A 20,449-nucleotide genomic window follows, 5' to 3' on the forward strand; every position below is an offset into this window, starting at 1 on the left:
GAAGCACCGTGGACCTGATTGGAGTGTCTTTACCCTACTCTAATTGTTAAATGTTATTAAGCAACTGTATGTGCTCATTACCAAGAATCAAGTTACATTTTTTTTTTCCTATTGATAGAGAAATAGAATCAACAAGGAAAACTTACTTAGGAAATTCAAGAAATTAAGAAACAGCCGGATGAATATCTTTTTGTATTATATTATTGTTGTCATAATGATTTTGGATTCAATCACATGGCGTCCAGAAGTTTGTCTTGGTGATTAGAAATGCCATGGGCGGCGTACCCGCTTTCCTTTTTGCTTAATTTATCTTAAGAATGTTTGCATCCTAATACATAATTTAAATATGTTAATTTGTCCTATTTTCTATAAAATTTTAAGCAATGTGAATGTGAGTTATTCTCAATCTTTAGATGGTGATCATTTCACAACTTTTGCAAACATGGTTACTCAGCCTTTGACATATAGAGTTGAGGATGGGAGGAGCCAGGTGAGCCAGGATCAGGGTTTGTATCATTCTAAATCATTCGTTTAGTTACGAAAAAAAGATATGGTTGCCTAGTCCAGTTTTGTATTTTCAACATCTTAAACATTTTCCTTTGATATCGCTTCGTTTTGATTTGTAAACAAACTATATCTTTATATTGGGTCACAATGTGATGTTTAACGATTTAATTTCTCGGTCTAGCAATTTTTTCAAAAGCTTACTATTCCTGTTACATGCTCAAATATTATGTCTTCTACTTTTCTGTTTTCCCTTTTTTGTGTTTTTCCCCATGCAGTAAGCTGATCAGTTGAAACTATGAGTATAATACTGATGACACAATACAATCTACAAATGAACGTTTTCTTATAGCATGCTTCTCTTCTATTCGAAACTGATTTAAATTCACTTAATTTCTCACACTAAATATCATATCAGCTCGATTTACACAAGAAAATAAAAGATACATTATCTGTGGCATGGTATGTACATCTCATATTTTGCATAGAACAATAAATCAGTTAGTTTCATTGTACATGTCGTATTTTGCATAGAACATAAATCCGTTGGTTTCATTGTCTTCCTTCTGACAATACTACTTATCTCAATATAAGAAAGGAGAAGTATAATATTTCCATTTTATGCAAAGAATTTGTTGTACGCTTCCAAGAATATAAAACACCAATATAGGTTCATTAGGGACACTCAGTATTAAGATAGGGAATTGTTATAGGCTATTTAAAAGTTTTATTTTGCACTCCGAACTTTTTATAATTAGAAAGAAGAATAGACTTATAGGGAGTGTAAAATGAAATTTTTAGAGTGCTAATAACAGTTTCCTTAAGATATCATAATAGATGTAACTGTAGGCATGTTGCTGCCTAATGACAACGACAAAAGTATTGAACTTCTTACAATATGGTCAGTATGGTATTTGCCAAGAAATAACCATGTTAACTCTCAAGTATATACGCCCGTGAAATTTATTGCGTTAGTCTCCTCTTCAGACACAACTAAGTCTGTCTAGGCCCAATTGTGTTCAGGCCCAAAGGATTGAAGAAGTCGGTTCCCAAATGGCCTGATTTGCACCACCTCACGGTGTGTCACATGGGCACTGGTCCCACTGAAGATAATTGAAGAGCTCCAACATCATGAGATTTATTTAGACTCTTGAAAAGCATCCCGGGACATTACCCCTTGTGATGTGTGCCCCAGTTGTACTGTTAGGACTTGGGACCCACTTGTCGTTGTTTTCTTTTGTGCGTTGCATCCACTCGCCCATGCAGAGCAAATCTTTGTCCACCAATTTCTGATACTTTATAATTTTTATACTCTTCCTTTGTTGGATCATTTTCAGATTCTTTCATTTTCATCTATCAAATTCGAAAATCTAAACCATTAAAATTCAGTTGAACAGTTAAATTTATTATAATTTTAAAAATAAACCCTTTCAAGTAAGTTGAATTAAATTTCAATAACCCACGTTCTCAAACTTAAAGGATTATTCCTTGGATTCTTTCCGACCTGGATGGTCCCTTGCTTTTGCTTTTCATTAGTTTCTTCATTTTTCTAAAAGGTGATAAAGACAAGCACCTAGAAAATAGAAACTGCACCTAGAAAATAGAAACGCGTGATCTGGTCGTCATTGACTTCAACAGCTAGAAACGCGTGATGTGGTCGTCATTGACTCATTACTTCCTTTGTAGCTCAATGTGAAGATCAGTGTGAAGATCAATTGAGTGTTTCAGTTCATACATTACTCTTAGATACTAGATCGATTAATGGCTGCCGCTGCATCTTCTTCCTCTGGCTCTCCTTGGAAATACGACGTGTTCCTCAATTTCAGAGGGGAAGACACTCGCAGGTGCTTCGTCAGCCACCTCTACAAAGCCCTGAATCAGAAAGCAATCAGCACCTTCATTGATGCCGAAGGGCTGCGAAAGGGCAACGACCTTTCGCAGCTACTGACGGCGATCCAAGATTCGCGCGTTTCAATCGTAGTTTTTTCTCAAAAATATGCTTCTTCCACATGGTGCTTGAAGGAGCTCGTCCAAATACTGGATTGTATGGATAGAAAGAACCAGATGGTGGTGCCCGTTTTTTACGAAGTGGATCCTTCTCATGTCCGCAAAGCAGAGAGCAGCTTTGCGGAAGCTTTTGCCAAGCATGAAGGCCATTCTAACGCCGACATGGAAGAGGTGCGGAGGTGGAGGTCCGCTCTTACTCGAGCCACCAATTTAACCGGCTGGGATTCGAAAAATTGCGAGTAATTTTTAGCTATAGTAGTTTCATAATTTGGGATTTTTTATATTTTATTTTAACGTTTAGTTTTAATTCTTTGTCCTGTTTTCCTACCAAATGTATGACTATGTATACGGTTTGCGCTTGCTCTTGATCTTACTCTTACAATAATGTTTTTCTTATTCCACAGGGATGATGCCAAGCTCATTGAGGAAATTGTAAAAGATATTTTCCAGAAATTGATCCGCGCCTCGTCAAGTAAAGACGATGACTTGGTTGAAATGGATTCCCACATGCATGAAATGGACTTGCTATTACATCCTGCTCCTGAAATGGACGACATTCGTGTTGTTGGAATATGGGGTATGGGTGGTATAGGCAAAACCACCATAGCTAGAGCTGTTTGTGAGGAAATTGCTTGTCAATTTGAAGCTTGTTGCTTTCTTGACAATGTCAAGGAAGAGTTCTCCACTTGTGGTGCCGTACATATGCAGGAAAAATTTCTCTCTAGAATCTTGAACGAAAAGGTGCAGAGTTTAGGAACATTGGATCGAGGTTACAGAATGATTTTGAAAAGGCTACAGATGAAAAAGGTTTTGATTGTTCTTGATGATGTTGACGACTTATTTCAAATTGAAACCTTACTTGGAAAGCAACATTCATTTGGTGGTGGGAGTAGAATCATTATCACCACTAGAGATAAGCTAGTACTAAGTCGAGCTGATGCGATCTACAGCCCCAAGGTTCTAAGTGGTGATGGAGCTTTGGAACTCTTTAGCCAGTATGCCTTTAGAACAAAGCAACCCAAAAGAGACTATGACCCTCTCTCAAGCCGTGCTGTACGATATGCTCAAGGTCTCCCCTTAGCACTTAAAGTCTTGGGGGCTTTTCTTTATAACAAATCTGTGCAGGAGTGGGAGGAGGTGCTAGAGAAATTAAAGAAAATCCCGCAAAGGGGAATTCATGATGTGTTAAGAACAAGCTTCGATGGACTAGATGATTCTGAGAAGGACATATTTCTGGATATTGCATGTTTCTTTAAAGGAGCGGAAAAAGACAACGCAACAAAGGTTCTGGACAGTTGTGGCTTTTATCCCCATACAGGGCTGAGAGTTCTAATTGATCGAGCTCTTATAACTGTCTCACGGGAAACACTGGAGATGCATGATTTACTAGAGGAAATGGGTCGTGAAATCGTCCGCAAAGAATCTATTAAAGAGCCTGGGAAACGCAGTAGGTTGTGGAATTATGAAGATGTTCATCACGTGCTAACTCAAAATACGGTGCGATATGTTCATGACCTTCTTTTTCATATGTAAATATTTAGAGTAAACAGCTTTAACTTTGATCAAAATACAATTCATAGAAATATGCATTAACTTTATAATGTTAAATAAGATTCAGGATATCTAGAGTCACATAATTTGAACTATTTGTTATCCAGGCTACGGAAGCTGTTGAAAGCATAATCCTTGACCTTTCATTCTCAAAACCAGAAGTGGTATACTTCAGTTCCGAAGCTTTTGTTAAAATGACGAAATTAAGATTGCTCAAAATCCACGGCGACAATGGATATTCATGTGAGAATTTAAAGTTTGTTCTGCATGAGTTAAGAAGTCTCGTATGGAAGCATTTCCCCCTAAAGTCTTTACCGTCCAATTTTATTGCGAAGAATCTTGTTGAGCTTGACATGCAAAATAGTCTCGTTGAACATCTTTGGGAAGGAGCCAAGGTAAAAACTTCACTTGCGTATGTTTCTTTTAAATGGTTTAATTCTTAGATGCCTTACCATATAACTTGTTTTCCTTGATGTGTTATACCAGCCTCTAGAAAATTTGAAAATCATCAACTTAACAAGTTCTCCTCACCTGAAGAAAACTCCTGACTTCACGGAGGCAAAAAATCTTGAGAAAGTAGTTTTTGGAAGTTGTAAAAGTTTATTTGAGGTTCACCCATCCATTTCATATCTCAAAAAACTGGTTCTTTTGGATTTCGAATATTGCGGAAATCTTAAGATTTTTCCAAGCAAGATTGGTATGAAATCTCTTAGAACCCTTAAACTTTCATGTTGCGGCAGCCTCGATAAGTTTCCCGAAGTTTCACATGTTATGCAGGATCTACCAGAGCTTTATTTATATCGTACTGAAATTAAAGAACTGCCCTCGTCAATTAGTAATCTTACGGGGCTTGTTACCTTGAATCTACAAGGTTGCAAAAAATTTAAGAGTCTTCCAAGCAGCATTTCTCACATGAAATCTCTTGAATACCTTGATGTTTCTGGATGCTCAAAGCTTGAGAAGTTTCCAGAAATTTCAGAGGTTATGAAGAATCTATATGAGCTTTATTTGGATGGCACTGCAGTTAAGGAGCTGCCTGCTTCTATTTTAAATCTCACCAGTCTTGTTACTTTGAAGCTGAATGATTGCAGAGAACTTGAGAGTCTTCCAAGCAGCATTTCTCACATGAAATCTCTATCTTATCTTTATTTGGTTGGCACTGCAATTAAGGAGCTGCCTGCTTCTATTTTAAATCTCACCAGTCTTGTTACTTTGAGTCTGAATGATTGCAGAGAACTTGAGAGTCTTCCAATTAGCATTTCTCACATGAAATCTCTTGAATACCTTGATGTTTCTGGATGCTCAAAGCTTGAGAAGTTTCCAGAAATTTCAGAGGTTATGAAGAATCTATTTGAGCTTTATTTGGATGGCACTGCAATTAAGGAGCTGCCTGCTTCTATTTTAAATCTCACCAGTCTTGTTACTTTGAAGCTGAATGATTGCAGAGAACTTGAGAGTCTTCCAAGCAGCATTTCTCACATGAAATCTCTTAAATACCTTTATGTTTCTGGATGCTCAAAGCTTGAGAAGTTTCCAGAAATTTCAGAGGTTATGAAGAAGCTATTTAAGCTTTATTTGGATGGCACTGCAATTAAGGAGCTGCCTGCTTCTAATTTAAATCTCACCAGTCTTGTTACTTTGAGTCTGAATAATTGCAGAGAACTTGAGAGTCTTCCAAGCAGCATTTCTCACATGAAATCTCTTAAATACCTTTATGTTTCTGGATGCTCAAAGCTTGAGAAGTTTCCAGAAATTTCAGAGGTTATGAACAGACTAGTTATGCTCTATTTGGATGGCACTGCAATTAAGGAGCTGCCTGCTTCTATTTTAAATCTCACCAGTCTTGTTATTTTGAAGCTGAATGATTGCAGAGAACTTGAGAGTCTTCCAGGCAGCATTTCTCACATGAAATCTCTTAAATACCTTTATGTTTCTGGATGCTCAAAGCTTGAGAAGTTTCCAGAAATTTCAGAGGTTATGAAGAAGCTATCTGAGCTTTATTTGGAGGGCACTGCAATTAAGGAGCTGCCTGCCTCTATTTTAAATCTCACCAGTCTTGTTACTTTGAAGCTGAATAATTGCAGAGAACTTGAGAGTCTTCCAAGCAGCATTTCTCACATGAAATCTCTTAAATACCTTTATGTTTCTGGATGCTCAAAGCTTGAGAAGTTTCCAGAAATTTCAGAGGTTAGGAAGAAGCTATCTGAGCTTTATTTGGATGGCACTGCAATTAAGGAGCTGCCTGCCTCTATTTTAAATCTCACCAGTGTTGTTACTTTGAGTCTGAATGATTGCAGAGAACTTGAGAGTCTTCCAAGCAGCATTTCTCACATGAAATCTCTTAAATACCTTTATGTTTCTGGATGCTCAAAGCTTGAGAAGTTTCCAGAAATTTCAGAGGTTATGAAGAAGCTATCTGAGCTTTATTTGGATGGCACTGCAATTAAGGAGCTGCCTGCCTCTATTTTAAATCTCACCAGTGTTGTTACTTTGAGTCTGAATGATTGCAGAGAACTTGAGAGTCTTCCAAGCAGCATTTCTCACATGAAATCTCTTAAATACCTTGATGTTTCTGGATGCTCAAAGCTTGAGAAGTTTCCAGAAATTTGAGAGGTTATGAATAATCTATCTGAGCTTTATTTGGATGGCACTGCAATTAAGGAGCTGCCTGCTTGTATTTTAAATCTCACCAGGTAGGGCTGATTTCTGTATTTTTAATTAATGCGTTTTTGTTGGCACAATTGCTAATTATGTACTGATATACTGCGTCATTAATTGCTTTTGTGATGTATATTAGAGCAGGAATCTGGGGTTTTCTTCAATATGAAATATTTTGAGGATGAGGTGCATAATGGCAATTGGGATGAAGTTGAGAAGTACCTCTCCGGGTTCACTAAAATGGAAGATAACAGCTATTCCATGAAAATCTTTTTCGAGATAAGGAAGCAGAAGTATCTCGAGGCATTGGACAAGTAAGCTTACAGTGGTTCAATTTCAATTCATTGATAACTTTCATGGGTTGGATTGCATGGCCGGTCTTGAGGAATTATATGGTTGAATTACGTGTAATGTGACTGTGTGAACTTTATAGGCCTTATCTTTTTCGAGATAAGGAAGCAGAAGTACCTCGAGGCATTGGACAAGTAAGCTTACAGTGGTTCAATTTCAATTCATTGATAACTTTCGTGGGTTGGATTGCATGGCCGATCTTGAGGAATTATATGGTTGAATTATGTGTAATGTGACTGAACTTTATAGGCCTGATTGGTCCCAAGCCGTGGATATTCTAGTAAAGGATTTAAATTTTTTTGCCGCATTCGATGAACTTTTGGAGGAAATCGCTCAGCTCTCAACATTGGAGAACTTTAGGTGTGAGAATTCCATTATATGAATAGTCTCTGTAGAAAACAGTTGTAGCAAATGTACTAAAAAATGGTCTCTTGCATTATAGGGGGAGAATGAACAACTATCCAAGTGTGGAGATTCAAAGTCTGCCAGGGCAATCATGTCGGTTGAACTTAAGAAACTGATTGACCCAAATCCTTTATTCAGTGATAAATTGCAGTTCCCAAACCTAAAGCGTTCGAGGCTATGGACTCTCATTAACCAAGGGTAATTACTCTGAAACCACGACTTCAGTTATATAAGATTAGATGTGCACTTCATCGTAACTTATGGATGTTGCAAATACTGGTCTTGCTTTAATTTTTCCACATGGAATGAGTGCTTTTGTCTTCCGTTGCACTCAAATGACAATTTCATCAAGTTGATAGCACTAGCTAATGAGTTCATCGTTTACGTACATTGTCTATGTGGCTATAAAAAGGTGGTTATGGCTTGAATTCTGTGGAAACAAAAAGAAGTCATTAATATTGTTGCAATGCCTAAATCATGTGCCTGAGTCTTAATTTAGTATATGGTTCATTGCGACATAGCACAGGGGCCTGGTGACAGTTGTACATCACTGCTTGATTCCAGCGTCTGGTGTCAGGATTTTTTTTTTGGGTTCGTAACCAGTGTCATTCCACACACCAGGAACTATTATTTGTGCAAATTATGACCTTTCTGGTTCTGCTGAGAAAGAACTAATTCTCCTCCTGTAAATTGAAGCTTAAATTGGCAGCACGGGCTTTGTAAAAGCCCAAGTCCAAATCCATTAATAAAAACGCTTTATGTGGATCACCCATGTGGACAACCGAACTGTGCGCGGGTACCATCACCTGCAAACAACCCGCTTCTTGGAATCAAACAGGGGGCGGTCAAGATGTTGTCTCTGAGTATGGAGCTTGTGTTCCTGATCTTGCAGTTTCTCGATGAGGGAAACTGCAGAGAGACTATTCATAATTGACTGTTGATTGTTCTCTGTGATGCTTCATTTGGTACCAATGTGGGGATGTAGGGGACGTAGGCCTGCGGGAAGTTGGATCTAGGGAGCGACTAGTTGTAAGGAACTTCAAAGTATGGGATCTTAGTTCATGCTCAATGCTCCTGCAGGTCTTTCCCTTTCTATACTTGTTCATGTGACTTAAAAATTGTGTTGCAGATTTGGTTTTTTTTTTCAATTCTTCTTCTTCTTCTGGGTTGCAGATTTGGTTTTTTTTTTTTTATTTTTTTATTTTTTTTTTTATCTTTTTCTTCTTCTTCTTCTGGGTTGCAAATTCGGTTTTTTTTTTTTTTTTTTGTTCTTCCTCTTTCTTCTTCTTCTTCTGGGTTTTTTTTTTGGGGGTGGGGGGGGAGGGGATTTTTTTTTTTTTTTTTAATAACTTATGTTTTTTTTTAATAACTTTTATTTAATTAATTATTTTAATATTTTTAATAACACGTGGCGTCCAATCATTGTTCATATGGGAGCCACGTTATCACTTAATGGGAGAATTAACCGTTTAACTAACAAATGTACGAGACTATGTTTTTGTGATATGAGAATGTACTTTTTTTTCATTTCATATATTTCGTTCACCGAGATGACATGATTTGATAGTATGTTATGTATTTTTTTTTTTTTTTTTTAAGATTTTGTTGCGAATATTTTACAGTATATATTTTGAATAATTTTCTGGAGAGTAATCCTTAGATTTGAATGGTCTGTCGTTGCAGGATTCCTCTTTAAATGGTCTGTCGTTGAGACACTTTCATTGCAAGGGCAACTGAGAAGCATTCAGAGGCTGCTGCAGCTTACGTTGAGGTTCCTTCATTGTGTTATATTTGGATTTTGTTATTTTAGAAATATTTTTTCAGGAAAAAAGAAACTTGTTTTTTGGGCATTTTTATTTTTCTGAACACGTTTTCGCCATGTTGTCGTGGAATGAAGGCAAGGAAGCAACAACAGATACAAATGGAGCAGCTACAGCTATTGGAGCAGTGCAGTAAATTCTCATATCTGTTTCATCATGTTTTCCTCTCTTCATAACATTCCGAATCTTCAAAATCCTTTCCGATTCGTGTAAGTTTTAATATATGTTTCTATATATGTTTGTTTGATTTTGGTTTCTAGGGTTACAATCTCAATCAACAAGATGCAAAATGAGGAGGGAATCGTCACCGAGCTCTAGATCCCGAGAAAATGGTATACAATCGAATCTAATAGTATGTTATTAGGCAGCAACATGTCTACGAGTTACATCTATTATGTTAAAATGGTTTTGTCTGTTGTTTTACATTCAATTATTTACTGAAATTTTTCTGTACTGAGTATGGTCATTGATTTTAAAGGATTGTCATTCAATACAAGTTTACTTTTTTTTGTATATCAAGATTTTCTGATAAAATGGTAAACAATTTGACAAATAATTTTCATCATTATAGCAGTACGATGCTCATCCACATGATTGAGCATAGTAAAGAAAAAAAAAATTGAATACTTCTCATTGACAATTTTTTTCCAGGTGACATTGGGCCACAACAAAGCCAATTCAATAACCCCAGACCATCTTTCATTGTACAAAAGGTTTGGAATTTGTTTTTAAATAATTGTCCCAATACATTATTTTTTTTCGTTTGTGCTTTGGCAATTTGACTCATTTTATCTTGCCAAAAGATGTTTGTGAGTTTTAAGGGTTCAGGGATCCTCTTCTCTCCAGATTACTGGATCGGGCCTTATTTCCATATGTTGTTGAGTATTGAAAGCTGGTATGCATGAGAAGTTTAAGTAATAATTGCCATAAACAAGGAATCGATTATCTCATCAGCAGTTTCATTTTTATCTAAGAACGAATGTGATACATGTAGGTGTACATAGTTTAAATTGATTGTTAAGATGGCAATTTAATCACTTTTCAATATCCGATATCTCGATCTCCCAGTTCTGATTTTTACTTACTTGAAATGAATAGATTCTAGTCCTCTCATTTAGCAAAATGAGCAGTGGATAGTGCAAACTCCTTTTTCTTACATTCACAACAATATGGGCACTTTTTTTTTAGCAATATAGTGCTTAGCTTAAAGTCAAAATGTTATCCAATTGTATTGAATTTGATCGACTAACCACTGTTCTATTAATAGTTCATTTAATCTTAAGGTCGAAGGAGTAGATCTTGCTCCATGTACTGAGTTAGTATGGGTTACCTAGAAGAGTGCTGCTATGAATGGTTGCTCTCGTGCGATCGACTTTCATACATTAATGCATGGTGAAATTGGCCTAAGGACTTACAAGTCATTTATCTTAAGGACGTTTGCATCCTAATACATACTTTAAATATGTTAATTTGTCCTATTTTCTATAAAATTTTGAGCAATGTGAATGTGGGTTATTCTCAATCTTCAGATGGTGATCATTTCACAACTTTTGCATACATGGCTACTCAGCCTTTGACATACAGAGTTGAGGATGGGAGGAGCCAGTTGAGCCAGGATCGAGGTTTGTATCATTATAAATTATTCGTTTAGTTACGGAAAAAAGATATGGTTGCCTAGTCCAGTTTTGTATTTTCAACATCTTAAACATTTTCCTTTGATATCGCTTCGTTTTGATTTGTAAACAAACTGTTATCTTTATATTGGGTCACAATGTGATGTTTAACGATTTAATTTCTCGGTCTAGCAATTTTTTCAAAAACTTACTATTCCTGTTACATGCTCAAATATTATGTCTTCTACTTTTCTGTTTTCCCTTTTTTGTGTTTTTCCCCATGTAGTAAGCTGATCAGTTGAAACTATGAGTATAATACTGATGACACAATACAATCTACAAATGAATGCTTTCTTATAGCATGCTTCTCTTCTATTCGAAACTGATTTAAATTCACTTAATTTCTCACACTAAATATCATATCAGCTCGATTTACACAAGAAAATAGAAGATACATTATCTGTGGCATGGTATGTACATCTCGTATTTCGCATAGAACAATAAATCCGTTAGTTTCATTGTACATGTCGTATTTTGCATAGAACATAAATCCGTTGGTTTCACTGTCTTCCATTTGACAATACTACTTATCTCAATATAAGAAAGGAGAAGTATAATATTTCAATTTTATGCAAAGAATTTGTTGTATGCTTCCAAGAATATAAAACACCAATATAGGTTCATTAGGGACACTCGGTATTAAGATAGGGAATTGTTATAGGCTCTTTAAAAGTTTTATTTTGCACTCCGAACTTTTTATAATTACAAAAAAAAATAGACTTGTAGGGAGTGTAAAATGAGATTCTTAGAATGCTAATAACAATTTCCTTAAAATATCATAATAGATGTAATTGTAGGCATGTTGCTGCCTAATGACAACGACAAAAGTATTGAACTTCTTACAATATGGTCAGTATGGTATTTGCCAAGAAATAACCATGTTAACTCTCAAGTATATATGCCTGTGAAATTTATTGCGTTAGTCTCCTCTTCAGACACAACTAAGTCCGTCTAGGCCCAATTGTGTTCAGGCCCAAAGGATTGAAGAAGTCGTTCCCAAATGGCCTGATTTGCACTGCCTCACGATGTGTCACATGGGCACTGGTCCCACCGAAGATAATTGAAGAGCTCCAACATCATGAGATTTATTTAGACTCTTGAAAAGCATCCCGGTACATTAGTGTGCCCCAGTTGTACTGTTAGGACTTGGGACCCACTTGTCATTGTTTTCTTTTGCGCGTTGCATCCACTCGCCCATGCGGAGCAAATCTTTGTCCACCAATTTTTGATACTTTATAATTTTTATGCTTTTCCTTTGTTGGATCATTTTCGAATTCTTTCATTTTAATATATCAAGTTTGAAAATCTAAACCATTAAAATTTAGTTAAACGGTTAAATTTATTATAATTTTTAAAATAAACCCTTTCAAGTAAGTTGAATTAAATTTCAATAACCCATATTCTCAAACTTGAAGGATTATTCCTTGGATTCTTTCCTACCTGGATGGTCCCTTGCTTTTGCTTTTCATTAGTTTCTTCATTTTTCTAAAAGGTGATAAAGACATGCACCTAACAAATAGAAACGCGTGATGTGGTCGTCATTGACTCATTACTTCCTTTGTAGCTCAATGTGAAGATCAGTGTGAAGATCAATTGAGTGTTTCAGTTCATACATTACTCTTAGATACTCCATCGATTAATGGCTGCTGCTGCATCTTCTTCTTCCTCTGGCTCTCCTTGGAAATACGACGTGTTCCTTAATTTCAGAGGGGAAGACACTCGCAGGTGCTTCGTCAGCCACCTCTACAAAGCCCTGAATCAGAAAGCAATCAACACCTTCATTGATGCCGAAGGGCTGCGAAAGGGCAACGACCTTTCGCAGCTACTGACGGCGATCCAAGATTCGCGCGTTTCAATCGTAGTTTTTTCTCAAAAATATGCTTCTTCCACATGGTGCTTGAAGGAGCTCGTCCAAATACTGGATTGTATGGATCGAAAGAACCAGATGGTTGTGCCCGTTTTTTACGAAGTGGATCCTTCTGATGTCCGCAAAGCAAAGAGGAGCTTTGAGGAAGCTTTTGCCGAGCTTGAAGGCCATTCTAACACCGACATGGAAGAGGTCCGGAGGTGGAGGTCCGCTCTTAGTCGAGCCACCAATTTATCGGGCTGGGATTCGGGAAATTACGAGTAATATTTAGTTATTGTAGTTTCATAATTTGGGATTTTTTTTAACGTTTAGTTTTAATTCTTTGTCATGTTTTCCTAGCAAATGTATGATTATGTATACGGTTTGCACTTGCTCTTGATCTTACTCTTACAATAATGTTTTTCTTATTCCACAGGGATGATGCCAAGCTCATTGAGGAAATTGTAGAAGATATTTTTCAGAAATTGATCCGCATCTCATCAAGTAAAGACGATGACTTGGTTGAAATGGAATCCCACATGCATGAAATGGACTTGCTATTACATCCTGCTCCTGAAATGGACGACTTTCGTGCTGTTGGAATATGGGGCATGGGTGGTATAGGCAAAACCACCATAGCTAGAGCCGTTTATGAGAAAATTGCTTGTCAATTTGAAGCTTGTTGCTTTCTTGACAATGTCAAGGAAGAGTTCTCCGCTTGTCGTGCCGTACATATGCAGGAAAAACTTCTATCTAGAATCTTGAATGAAAGGGTGCAGAGTTTAGGCACATTGGATCGAGGTTACAGAATGATTTTGCAAAGGCTACAGATGAAAAAGGTTTTGATTGTTCTTGATGATGTTGACGACTTATTTCAAATTGAAACCTTACTTGGAAAGCAACATTCATTTGGTGGTGGGAGTAGAATCATTATCACCACTAGAGATAAGCTAGTACTAAGTCGAGCTGATGCGATCTACAGCCCCAAGGTTCTAAGTGGTGATGGAGCTTTGGAACTCTTTAGCCAGTATGCCTTTAGAACAAAGCAACCCAAAAGAGACTATGACCCTCTCTCAAGCCGTGCTGTACGATATGCTCAAGGTCTCCCCTTAGCACTTAAAGTCTTGGGGGCTTTTCTTTATAACAAATCTGTGCAGGAGTGGGAGGAGGTGCTAGAGAAATTAAAGAAAATCCCGCAAAGGGGAATTCATGATGTGTTAAGAACAAGCTTCGATGGACTAGATGATTCTGAGAAGGACATATTTCTGGATATTGCATGTTTCTTTAAAGGAGCGGAAAAAGACAACTCAACAAAGGTTCTGGACAGTTGTGGCTTTTATCCCCATACTGGGCTAAGAGTTCTAATTGATCGAGCTCTTATAACTGTCTCACGGGAAACACTGAAGATGCATGATTTACTAGAGGAAATGGGTCGGGAAATCGTCCGCCAAGAATCTATTAAAGAGCCTGGGAAACGCAGTAGGTTGTGGAATTATGAAGATGTTCATCACGTGCTAACTCAAAATACGGTGCGATATGTTCATGACCTTCTTTTTCATATGTAAATCTTTAGAGTAAACAGCTTTAACTTTGATCAAAATACAATTCATAGAAACATGCATTAACTTTATAATGTTAAATAAGATTCAGGATATCTACAGTCACATAATTTGAACTATTTGTTATCCAGGCTACGGAAGCTATTGAAAGCATAATCCTTGACCTTTCATTCTCAAAACCAGAAGTGGTATACTTCAGTTCCGAAGCTTTTGTTAAAATGACGAAATTAAGATTGCTCAAAATCCACGGCGACAATGGATATTCATGTGAGAATTTAAAGTTTGTTCTGCATGAGTTAAGAAGTCTCGTATGGAAGCATTTCCCCCTAAAGTCTTTACCGTCCAATTTTATTGCGAAGAATCTTGTTGAGCTTGACATGCAAAATAGTCTCGTTGTACATCTTTGGGAAGGAGCCAAGGTAAAAACTTCACTTGCATATGTTTCTTTTAAATGGCTTAATTCTTAGATGCCTTACCATATAACTTGCTTTCCTCGATGTGTTATACCAGCCTTTGGAAAATTTGAAAATTATCAACTTTACAAGTTCTCCTCACCTGAAGAAAACTCCTGACTTCACGGAGGTGAAAAATCTTGAGAAAGTAGTTTTTCGAAGTTGTACAAGTTTATTTGAGGTTCACCCATCCATTTCATCTCTCAAAAACCTGGTACTTTTGGATTTGGAATATTGCAGAAATCTTAAGATTTTTCCAAGCAAGATTGGTATGAAATCTCTTAGAACCCTTAAACTTTCATGGTGCAAAAACCTCGAAAAGTTTCCCGAAGTTTCAGATGTTATGCAGGATCTACCAGAGCTTTATTTAGTTTGTACTGAAATTAAAGAACTGCCCTCATCAATTAGTAATCTTACCGGGCTTGTTACCTTGAATCTACAAGGTTGCAAGAAATTTAAGAGTCTTCCGAGGCGTATTTCTCACATGAAATCTCTTAAATACCTTGATGTTTCTGGATGCTCAAAGCTTGAGAAGTTTCCAGAAATTTCAGACGTTATGAATAATCTATTTGGGCTTTATTTGGGTGGCACTGCAATTAAGAAGCTGCCTGCTTCTATTTTAAATCTCACCAGTCTTGTTACTTTGAAGCTGAATGATTGCAGAGAACTTGAGAGTCTTCCAAGCAACATTTCTCACATGAAATCTCTTAAATACCTTTATGTTTCTGGATGCTCAAAGCTTGAGAAGTTTCCAGAAATTTCAGAGGTTATGAAGAAGCTATTTGAGCTTTATTTGGATGGCACTGCAATTAAGGAGTTGCCTGCCTCTATTTTAAATCTCACCAGTCTTGTTACTTTGAAGCTGAATGATTGCAGAGAACTTGAGAGTCTTCCAAGCAGCATTTCTCACATGAAATCTCTTAAATACCTTTATGTTTCTGGATGCTCAAAGCTTGAGAAGTTTCCAGAAATTTCAGAGGTTATGAAGAAGCTATTTGAGCTTTATTTGGATGGCACTGCAATTAAGGAGTTGCCTGCCTCTATTTTAAATCTCACCAGTCTTGTTACTTTGAAGCTGAATGATTGCAGAGAACTTAAGAGTCTTCCAAGCAGCATTTCTCACATGAAATCTCTTAAATACCTTTATGTTTCTGAATGCTCAAAGCTTGAGAAGTTTCCAGAAATTTCAGAGGTTATGAAGAATCTATCTGAGCTTTATTTGCGTGGCACTGCAATTAAGGAGTTGCCTGCTTCTATTTTAAATCTCACCAGTCTTGATACTTTGAGTCTGATGGATTGCAGAGAACTTGAGAGTCTTCCAAGCAGCATTTCTCACATGAAATCTCTTAAATACCTTTATGTTTCTGGATGCTCAAAGCTTGAGAAGTTTCCAGAAATTTCAGAGGTTATGAAGAAGCTATTTGTGCTTTATTTGGATGGCACTGCAATTAAGGAGTTGCCTGCCTCTATTTTAAATCTCACCAGTGTTGTTACGTTGAGTCTGAATGACTGCAGAGAACTTGAGAGTCTTCCAAGCAGCATTTCTCACATGAAATCTCTTAAATACCTTGATGTTTCTGGATGCTCAAAGCTTGAGAAGTTTCCAAAAATTTCAGAGGTTATGAAGAATCTATCTGAGCTTTATTTGGATGGCACTGCAATTAAGGAGCTGCCTGCTTCTATTTTAAATCTCACCAGTCTTGTTACTTTGAAGCTGAATGATTGCAGAGAACTTGAGAGTCTTCCAAGCAGCATTTCTCACATGAAATCTCTTAAATACCTTGATGTTTCTGGATGCTCAAAGCTTAAGAGGTTTCCAGAAATTTCAGAGGTTATTAATAATCTATCTGAGTTTTATTTGGATGGCACTGCAATTAAGGAGCTGCCTGCTTCTATTTTAAATCTCACCAGGTAGGGCTGATTTCTGTATTTTTAATTAATGCGTTTTTGTTGGCACAATAGCTAATTATGTATATTAGAGCAGGAATCTGGGGTTTTCTTCAATATAAAATATTTTGAGGATGAGGTGCATAATGGCAATTGGGATGAAGTTGAGAAGTACCTCCCCGGGTTCACTAAAATGGAAGATAACAGCTATTCCAAGAAAATCTTTTTCGAGATAAGGACGCAGAAGTATCTCGAGGCATTGGACAAGTAAGCTTACAGTGGTTCAATTCAATTCATTGATAACTTTCATGGGTTGGATTGCATGGCCGGTCTTGAGGAATTATATGGTTGAATTACGTGTAATGTGACTATGTGAACTTCTTATCTTTTTCGAGATAAGGAAGCAGAAGTACCTCGAGGCATTGGACAAGTAAGCTTACAGTGGTTCAATTTCAATTCATTGATAACTTTCGTGGGTTGGATTGCATGGCCGATCTTGAGGAATTATATGGTTGAATTACGTGTAATGTGACTGTGTGAACTTTATAGGCCTGATCGGTCCCAAGCCGTGGATATTCTAGTAAAGGATTTAAATTTTTTTGCCGCATTCGATGAACTTTTGGAGGAAATCGCTCAGCTCTCAACATTGGAGAACTTTAGGTATGAGAATTCCATTATATGAATAGTCTCTGTAGAAAACAGTTGTAGCAAATGTACTAAAAAATGGTCTCTTGCATTATAGGGGGAGAATGAACAACTATCCAAGTGTGGAGATTCAAAGTCTGCCAGGGCAATCATGTCGGTTGAACTTAAGAAACTGATTGACCCAAATCCCTTATTCAGTGATAAATTGCAGTTCCCAAACCTAAAGCGTTCGAGGCTATGGACTCTCATTAACCAAGGGTAATTACTCTGAAACCACGACTTCAGTTATATAAGATTAGATGTGCACTTCATCGTAACTTATGGATGTTGCAAATACTGGTCTTGCTTTAATTTTTCCACATATGGAATGAGTGCTTTTGTCTTCCGTTGCACTCAAATGACAATTTCATCAAGTTGATAGCACTAGCTAATGAGTTCATCGTTTACGTACATTGTCTATGTGGCTATAAAAAGGTGGTTATGGCTTGAATTCTGTGGAAACAAAAATAAGTCTTTAATATTGTTGCAATGCCTAAATCATGTGCCTGAATCTTAATTTAGTATATGGTTCATTGCTACATAGCACAGGGGCCTGGTGACGGTTGTACATCACTGCTTGATTCCAGCGTCTGGTGTCAGGATTTTTTTTTTTTTGGTTCGTGACCAGTGTCAGAAGTTTCCACACACCAGGAACTATTATTTGTGCAAATTATGGCCTTTCTGGTTCTGCTGAGAAAGAACTAATTCTCCTCCTGTAAATTGAAGCTTAAATTGGCAGCACGGGCTTTGTAAAAGCCCAAGTCCAAATCCATTAATAAAAACGCTTTATGTGGATCACCCATGTGGACAACCGAACTGTGCGCAGGCACCATCACCTGCAAACAACCCGCTTCTTGGAATCAAACAGGGGGCGGTCAAGATGTTGTCTCTGAGTATGGAGCTTGTGTTTCTGATCTTGCAGTTTCTCGATGAGGGAAACTTCAAAGAGACTATTCATAATTGACTGTTGATTGTTCTCTATGTGATGCTTCATTTGGTACCAATGTGGGGGACGTAGGCCTGCGGGAAGTTGGATCTAGGGAGCGACTAGTTGTAAGGAACTTCAAAGTATGGGATCTTAGTTCATGCTCAATGCTCCTGCAGGTCTTTCCCTTTCTATGCTTGTTCATGTGACATAAAAAATTGTGTGCACTGTATTCTTTGTGGATGTATGAGTTGGTTGACTGAAAAGTAAATTTGTCTTTGTGAAACTGGCTGCTGTAGTTAAGGATCCTTGTGTGTCTGTTAACCATGTGATCGGAGCCCTGATGGTGCTTTATTTGGTAAGCTTGAGCATGCTTAGGTAACTCTGGCAAATGTGATATGGCTTTATAAATTTTTAAGGATTGAATTAGATCCTAATTATTGTATCATTTACAATACAATTATAGGTATTGCTTACTCGAGGCACATTGTTCAAATATATTCTTATCATGGGGGTGATGGCGTACGAGAGCACCTAGAGGTATATACAGAAGATGCTGTTTCAATTTTTTACACCTTTTTTTTGTTGTCTCTTAGTTTTCTGTATTAATGGTGACTCTGAAATTACTGTCGTAGATTGATGCACATGTTGGTGGAGTAAATGATCTGTCATTCTCCCATCCCAATGAGCAGCTTTGTGTGATTACCTGTGGGGATGACAAGACCATCAAGGTTCGTTAGTTGCCTAACATGTTTGCTTGTCTCATTGCCATTGGAAGAGCATTTTCTGTTCCTTGCTGATTTCCTTCATAAATTTAGGTGTGGGATGCTACAACCGGTGCAAAACAATATACTTTTGAAGGTCATGAGGCTCCAGTTTATTCTGTCTGCCCACATTATAAGGAAAACATTCAGGTGTTGTGGCATTTTATTTTTATTTTTTCTTTCTTACTAATTACACCTTGTGTTTCTGTCTCTGGTGCCCGTCTGTCCTTGTCTTTTCGTGCTCATTGTTTGCTGCTATGCTTCAGTTTATTTTTTCAATAGCACTGGATGGAAAGATAAAGGCTTGGGAGTATGACAATTTGGGATGTCGAGTTGATTATGATGCGCCTGGTCGCTGGTGCACAACCATGGCTTACAGTGCTGATGGTACCAGGTTAGTATACTTAGCTCAGAGTTTCCTTTTTCCTTTTGCTGGATGGGCAAACTATATAGTTATTTATTTCTTTTTGTTGTTTTTCTTTGGTGGTGGGTTGCAGGCTATTTTCATGTGGGACAAGTAAAGACGGTGAGTCATATATTGTTGAATGGAATGAAAGTGAAGGGGCTGTGAAGAGGACCTATCAAGGCTTTCACAAGCGTTCTTTTGGTGTTGTGCAATTCAATACTATTAAAGACCGGTTTTTGGCTGCTGGTGATGATTTTTTTATTAAATTTTGGGACATGGACAATATTCAACTTCTGACAACTGCTGATGCTGATGGAGGCCTCCCAGTAGGTTCGTTTCCTTTAAGTAAATTGAAATAATAGAATCTTAAATACCAAGCTGCTCATCTTCTTTACCCCTCCTATCCGCCTCAACAAGGATGGCACTCTCTTGGCTGCTTCTGCCAATGAGAATGGGATTAAAGTTTTGGCAAATGCAGATGGAATGCGGTTGTTGTGAACAATTGAGAATCATCTTTCTTACGATGGGTCTGATGGACGATAATTACTCTGATCGATTGCTTCCTGATTGTCTGTGATCACTGCCTGCTGCAATCCCTGTTTATTTGTAACCCCTTTGACTGATATCCTGCACAAATCATATCTGTTAGAATAACTTCCGTATATGTATATTCTGTATACAAAGTCAACTTGTACATTGAGGCTTTATTAGCCTATATAATGAATGAAGATCAGAACCTCAATTCACTGAGTTATGCCATAAACTCCATGATGTAAAATCAATTTTCACAGGCACAAGTGCTGCTGAACAAGGATTTACTGTTTTCTGGTTTTCTACAATTCAGAGCGCGATGAGAACGAAATTGAAGTCCCATCGGCATCTGGAGAAGAATCAATTTTCAATGATCCAACTGCGCCTAATAGCGAATAAGAGTCGCTAATGAGCGACTAAAAGTCG

General features: G+C 37.4%; 4 protein-coding genes across 21 annotated transcripts; all 4 read left to right on the plus strand.

Annotated features, from left to right (window-relative positions):
- The first annotated feature begins 2,089 nt into the window (after nucleotides 1-2,089).
- On the plus strand, nucleotides 2,090-18,490 carry LOC103955253 (disease resistance protein RPV1-like). 18 transcript variants are annotated; one of them, XM_048583860.1, is made up of 11 exons: nucleotides 2,096-2,750; nucleotides 2,916-4,008; nucleotides 4,170-4,457; nucleotides 4,549-5,187; nucleotides 5,329-5,823; nucleotides 6,037-6,755; nucleotides 6,865-7,034; nucleotides 7,154-7,205; nucleotides 17,263-17,373; nucleotides 17,456-17,616; nucleotides 17,942-18,490. In XM_048583860.1, exons 1-6 carry the CDS (start codon nucleotides 2,266-2,268, stop codon nucleotides 6,670-6,672), a joined length of 3,636 nt encoding a protein of 1,211 aa, XP_048439817.1. In that variant the 5' UTR covers nucleotides 2,096-2,265; the 3' UTR covers nucleotides 6,673-6,755; nucleotides 6,865-7,034; nucleotides 7,154-7,205; nucleotides 17,263-17,373; nucleotides 17,456-17,616; nucleotides 17,942-18,490. The 18 variants fall into 18 exon arrangements, with proteins under 18 accessions (XP_048439825.1, XP_048439824.1, XP_048439826.1 ...); XM_048583864.1 differs by lacking the exons at nucleotides 17,263-17,373; nucleotides 17,456-17,616; nucleotides 17,942-18,490 and adding exons at nucleotides 7,321-7,431; nucleotides 7,514-7,674; nucleotides 7,998-8,244; XM_048583868.1 differs by having other exon boundaries at nucleotides 2,090-2,750; nucleotides 4,549-5,192; nucleotides 5,547-5,823; nucleotides 6,865-7,205.
- LOC103931503 (disease resistance protein RPV1-like) lies at nucleotides 12,487-16,137 on the plus strand. The gene is made up of 5 exons (XM_048583746.1): nucleotides 12,487-13,096; nucleotides 13,252-14,344; nucleotides 14,506-14,793; nucleotides 14,885-16,018; nucleotides 16,129-16,137. Exons 1-5 carry the CDS (start codon nucleotides 12,609-12,611, stop codon nucleotides 16,135-16,137), a joined length of 3,012 nt encoding a protein of 1,003 aa, XP_048439703.1. The 5' UTR covers nucleotides 12,487-12,608.
- LOC125477080 (disease resistance protein RPV1-like) lies at nucleotides 16,111-16,911 on the plus strand. Its single transcript, XM_048583890.1, has 3 exons — nucleotides 16,111-16,231; nucleotides 16,342-16,737; nucleotides 16,806-16,911. The coding sequence occupies exons 1-3, from the start codon at nucleotides 16,185-16,187 to the stop codon at nucleotides 16,843-16,845; spliced, it is 483 nt and encodes a 160-aa protein (XP_048439847.1). The 5' UTR covers nucleotides 16,111-16,184; the 3' UTR covers nucleotides 16,846-16,911.
- On the plus strand, nucleotides 16,907-20,234 carry LOC103931502 (protein TPR3). The gene is made up of 9 exons (XM_048583747.1): nucleotides 16,907-16,980; nucleotides 17,114-17,143; nucleotides 17,263-17,373; nucleotides 18,661-18,680; nucleotides 18,789-18,862; nucleotides 18,958-19,053; nucleotides 19,141-19,236; nucleotides 19,353-19,480; nucleotides 19,584-20,234. Exons 1-9 carry the CDS (start codon nucleotides 16,907-16,909, stop codon nucleotides 19,849-19,851), a joined length of 897 nt encoding a protein of 298 aa, XP_048439704.1. The 3' UTR covers nucleotides 19,852-20,234.
- Nucleotides 20,235-20,449: the final 215 nt, after the last annotated feature.

This window comes from the organism of the source record quoted next, unplaced genomic scaffold (genome assembly GCF_019419815.1).
Source record: "Pyrus x bretschneideri cultivar Hongxiangsu unplaced genomic scaffold, Pyrus_bretschneideri_v1 Contig20, whole genome shotgun sequence".
In the NCBI taxonomy this organism is placed as follows: domain Eukaryota; kingdom Viridiplantae; phylum Streptophyta; class Magnoliopsida; order Rosales; family Rosaceae; genus Pyrus; species Pyrus x bretschneideri.